The following is a 5,200-nucleotide window of genomic DNA, read 5'->3' on the forward strand; positions in this document are numbered from 1 at the left end:
CGGTATACCAGAGTCAATGTTACTTGGAAGTTTCAACAAGTTTACCCTTTCCTGTATTGTGGCAAATCCTTCCTTTGAGATTGCACCTCTTTCTTTCCAAACTTGCATCACTCTTTTAGCTGTGCCCTCCAGCAAGTTATGCATTGGATCAATAACATGCATTCGAACAACATCAAAATATGGTAATTCTTGTAAACAGCTGTATCTGGCTCCATATTTACCCTCAATCTTGCTTTTGCTAGCTTTGTTTTTTGCCCTCTTAGCATCTCTGGCATATCTACAGTGGTCCGTGTTACTTCTAACAGGCCATGGATCATCAAACCCAGAGTAATCAACCTTATTGTCTTCAGTCCTTGGAAATTTTTTTAGGCACTTGCTGCAACCCATATTTGCCATATGGCCGAGAAAACCTCCAGTTTTCCTTGCAGCTGGAATGTCACTCGCTAAGGACAACAACACTCCACGGACAAATTGCCCATCAATATCTAACCCCTCCCAAAGCTGTTTTAAATCACTGACCAAAGGTTCCAAAAACCCATTGATGTGCTCCTTTGGCTCATGGGGACCAGGTATAACACCAACAACTATAATATTGTCCTTCTTAAACCTTTCTTCCCTTGGAAGGTTCATCAATGCTAAGTACATTACACCAACAGAGTCGTTGACATATTTATAAGGCTGGAACCAGTCAACGTTGAGCATAAAACCAAGATTCCCAACCTCTTGTAAAAATGGCTTGCCGTCATAAACCTGAAAATTCTTCCAGACCTGCCCATCAAAAATGTCAGCATATATTCCCTCCTTAACATTACGCTGCCTCCACTTTTCACAGGACTCTTTAAAGCCAGGCCTCTTTAACATATCACTAATAGATTTGATCAAACTACGATAACAGAATTTTCTTTTGGGATAAAGAAACTCTTTTTCATCTTTCCCGATAACAGATTTCATTAGCACAGTGTCACATTTCTTACGAAATCTTTTTTGTGGATGTCTGGGAAATGATATATGGCAACATTTTGTTGACTTTTTCTGGATGACCTTCCCACTTTCATCATGTTTTAACATTACAGCTTCATCTAAGGTATATACAGAATGGCACTTTGGACATACAACGAATGATGTAAAATCATTTCCATTTACAGATATAGCCTTCTTGAACATGTATAAAGTTGCAGGGAAATGTGCTGCAATATTTTGCAAAGCCGGCGTGAAAATAAATGTACTACTCAGTACATTAAACATAATTCTGAAAATTTTTAAAACTGACTCAAATGCCCTGTCAGAGACTGTAAAGAATGACTTCCACTTTGCCAGTAGCAAAAGCAAGAATGTGATTATGGCGTGTGGTTCACAACCACCAGTTTCCTCAGGATTTTCTCTGTCTTCGTTTTCACTCCAAACTTCTTGGTCCTCAGAAAACTAAAATGAGAAGACACACAGAAAACATTATGATCAGCAAAATGAAAATGAAAGGGGATTTTTTCAACAAGGATAGGTAACCAGGATTTGCTGTAGTTACATCTGCACTTTCGACAGCAATACAAACAGAGGTAATCTATTAAGATACAGTCAAAGATTTGCAACACTCTTATGGATTGGCTTCTATCATTCAAATGACTGATGAACAGTGTTAATGCATATTTAACAATTCATTTCATACCTGCTCATCTTCTGAGGAGTTTTCAGTGGAGCTACAAGGGGGGATTCTGGTCACCTAGAGCACAAATCATTAAGACAATAACTGGATTAATAACTGGATTGTGGAATGTTTCACATTCTAACTATTTAGTAAAGGTCATTGTCACTCAAAACAATCTTAAAAATTCTATGAAACCAGGGAATAAGTAGCTTCTCTACAATAATGCTCATTACACAAGCTTCTTCTGGTGTGTTTTTTTATAGATGATTAGCTAAGCAAAACAAATCTATTTCTTAAGTTTAGCAACCAACAACTAACTTTCAGTTTATTTACCTGCTCATCTTGAGAAGATATTTCAGTTGAGCTAGAATGGAGGCTTCTGGTCATCTGGAGCACAAAAAACAAACTTTATTAATAACTGGATTGTGGGGTATTAATATCAAGTACATGTGCCTGGACCTTTTTTCCAGCATTTCTGTGTCAGTGTAGTTGTTCATCACCTCAGTTACCTTGTGCTGCTGTGGCTGCTGCTCATCTTCTGAGGATTCTTCAATTCGTTGAAATCTTCTCATTTTCTGGAGGTGAAAATATCAAGAAAAATATGACTTAGAAATTAGGACCACACACACACACACACACCAGGGTTGGGGTCAATTATAATTGTAATCGCGTAACTGATAAATAATTACAATTATGGTGTAAACATGACTGAAATTATACTTGAAAAAATGTGTTGCTGTTGTAATTGAATTGTAATTGAGTTTAGATAATTGACTTTGTAATTGTAATTGGCATGAAAATGCAATAAAAACTTTGTCTTACACATATCAGATAACACTCACTGTTCTAGGCCAGCCTTGTCCCTGACTACAAAATACATGTGTGACCAAAAAGGTCTTAACAAGGAATTTAACACTTACTCAAGCCTCACAATGGCCCCCTATGGTTTCACACATGCATGACCTGGCCCGGCCAGGGCTGCAATTGTTCAACTGGCATCCTTGTCTGCTCTACTTCCCAAAAGGTGGGTTAATCCCATCATGTTAATCAGGATTGGTTGTTGCATTCTATAGGTGTGCATTCCTCGGTTACCATGGTGAATGATACCTTGTGAATCTTCACACCCATACAGGTAGAAGGTATTACAGTTTTTCAGCATGAATCATGGTCTGCCATACCTTGTAAAGGGCAGTTATTTTTCTTTTTTTTTACATGGATTGGCTGTTATGAGGATAATTTGTTATTTAAAAAATTAATAAAGGGCTATAGCCTTGATTTAAGCCTAACAAGATGAGAAACAAATTAGATGACGGATAATTGTTTCAGTGTATTTTACAGTTCATTTAAGACATGGTTAAGGCATTTAATAATTGAGAGCGTACTTGTAATTGACTTTCAGGGGGGAAAAAATAATCATAATTTAATTGTAATTCAAATAAATGTTGGTCAATGTAATCATAATTTAATTGAAATTGAACATGGATGATTGAAGACGTAATTGTAACTGAAAATTTTAATTGACTCCAACCCTGACATACACAATCCTTCAGTACCTGTTGCTGATGCTGTTGTTCATCCTCTGATGACGACTCAACAAATCGTTTTGCAAAAGGTCTGCTCATATTCTAGAGGTCACAATACAAAGAAAATAATATTTAGTCATTGGCACGCAAATACAGTTTACTCATGCACATACAGTCATTTTTGAATGTACACACACATATTATTTAATTTAAATTATCATCTTTACACACTCTTTAATATAAATACTGGAAAAGATAACTACCTCATGTTCACTTCATCATCCTTTCGCACTACTCACCACTGCAATATATATATATATATATATAATCTTGTTTTTTCTTGTACATATTAGTCTTTAAATGACTTGTTTATTTTTAGTTGACTGTACTGTTATTATTATTGTTTACATTGTACAGAGAGAGCACAGTCTACCAAAGTCAAATTCCTTGTGTGCATTTCATGAATTTCCTTGTGATTAGCATCCTTATCCTTTTCGTAAATCATTCTGGATTAAGAGTGTTTTCTAAATACCTAAATTGTAAAAACGGGTTCTCAACTGGTCTCACCCTGGGACCCACTTTTTACCACTGTCATTAAATCACGGCCCACTTTTTTTTTCTTTTTTCTTTAGAATTCAACCAACCAAATTTAGTTTTTCAAAAATAACTGCTGAAAACACATGTATAATCTTCAGGGTTCACGCGAATCCATAAAAAGTCTTAAAAGGCATTAAATTAATCAATCTAAAAATAAGCCTTTTATTGTCAATAAAATGTCTTAAATCAATGTTTCAAAAGTGTTACATTTTAACATAAGTATACATTTATGGTTGTAATTAGTCTCACATTTCAAAATAAATAAATTTTTTTTTTTTTTTTTAAATAAAATTGTTCTCTTAATGGCTTTTCTTAATCGTTTCTATTTTTTGTTGTCATCATCTGTGTTTTTGGAGTGATTTTGATTATTTTGGTCTGTTTTTTTTTGTTTAATTTTTTTGTTTTTTGCTGTCATTTTTGCACACACACACACACACACACACAACACACACACACACACACCACACACACACACACACACACACACACACACACACACACACACACACACACACACACACACACACACACACAGAAAATCCTTCAGTTACCTGTTGTTGTTCATCCTCTGATGACGACTCAACAAATCGTTTTGCAAAAGGTCTGCTCATATTCTAGAGGTCACAATACAAAGAAAATAATATTTAGTCATTGGCACGCAAATAAAGTTTACTCATGCACATACAGTCATAATTAACATTATCATCTACTATCATCCTATGAAATTATCTTAATTTTTCTTGTACATATTAGTCTTTAAATTACTTGTTCATTTTTAGTTGACTGTTATTATTAATGTTTAAACTGTACAGTGAAAGCACAGTCAACCGAAGTCAAATCCCTTGTGTGTTAAACATACCTGGCCTATAAAGCTGATTTTAATTACAACTTATACGAAGTGCACTAAGTTTGATCATCATACCATTTCTCGATGACGATAAAACGTTGACTTTGAGACGTATTCTTCACAGTGGTCGCAAAACAGAAGCCCCCAGGTTCTTTTCCTCCGTTGATCCATTTCGTTTTCTCGGTGTTTCACAGAAACAGTATTAACAGTCTATGGTGGGTTGCTATGGAGAGCGTCACCTATACATTATCCCAGTAGATAAGCGTGAATTCAACCTGGAAGACCCACAATGCATTGCAGGTCTTTAACGGTCCAAAGTTTAAATGTGATTGGCCGTGTGTTCTACATCGGTGGCAGTGATTGGCTCTTGAGATTACAAGCGCTAAATGTGAAAAAATACAGCCCGCGTATCGTCGGAATTGCATTCGCATTTTAAAAGCATGGATACCATGGAGGGAAATATGGGCCACAAGAGAACAAAGAAGTGTTCTAGGCCTAGGACTCGGACTCGTTCCAGATCGAGGTCTCGGTCGAGGTCTGGGTCGTGTTCTCCTCCTAGCTGCTCACGACCGGGGAGGACTCCTCCGTCTG

General features: G+C 36.3%; 1 protein-coding gene across 1 annotated transcript; it reads right to left on the reverse strand.

Annotated features, from left to right (window-relative positions):
* Positions 1-365: 365 nt before the first annotated feature.
* Positions 366-4,509, reverse strand: LOC114460046 (submandibular gland secretory Glx-rich protein CB-like). Its single transcript, XM_028442080.1, has 7 exons — positions 4,314-4,509; positions 3,196-3,267; positions 2,152-2,217; positions 1,976-2,029; positions 1,664-1,717; positions 1,114-1,422; positions 366-443 (listed from the first exon to the last, which is right to left on the reverse strand). The coding sequence occupies exons 1-7, from the start codon at positions 4,371-4,373 to the stop codon at positions 366-368; spliced, it is 693 nt and encodes a 230-aa protein (XP_028297881.1). The 5' UTR covers positions 4,374-4,509.
* Between the last annotated feature and the right edge of the window lie 691 nt (positions 4,510-5,200).

Source organism: Gouania willdenowi, unplaced genomic scaffold (genome assembly GCF_900634775.1).
Source record: "Gouania willdenowi unplaced genomic scaffold, fGouWil2.1 scaffold_382_arrow_ctg1, whole genome shotgun sequence".
Classification (NCBI taxonomy): domain Eukaryota; kingdom Metazoa; phylum Chordata; class Actinopteri; order Blenniiformes; family Gobiesocidae; genus Gouania; species Gouania willdenowi.

Excerpts from the sequence above, each read along its gene's own strand:
- LOC114460046 (XM_028442080.1), bottom strand. The coding sequence starts at position 4,373 with ATGAGCAGACCTTTTGCAAAACGATTTGTTGAGTCGTCATCAGAGGAT. Across the intron at positions 3,268-4,313 it reads CAGAGGATGAACAACAACAG|AATATGAGCAGACCTTTTGC; the intron begins GTAACTGAAGGA and ends TGTGACCTCTAG. Across the intron at positions 2,030-2,151 it reads AGCAGCCACAGCAGCACAAG|ATGACCAGAAGCCTCCATTC; the intron begins GTAACTGAGGTG and ends TTTGTGCTCCAG.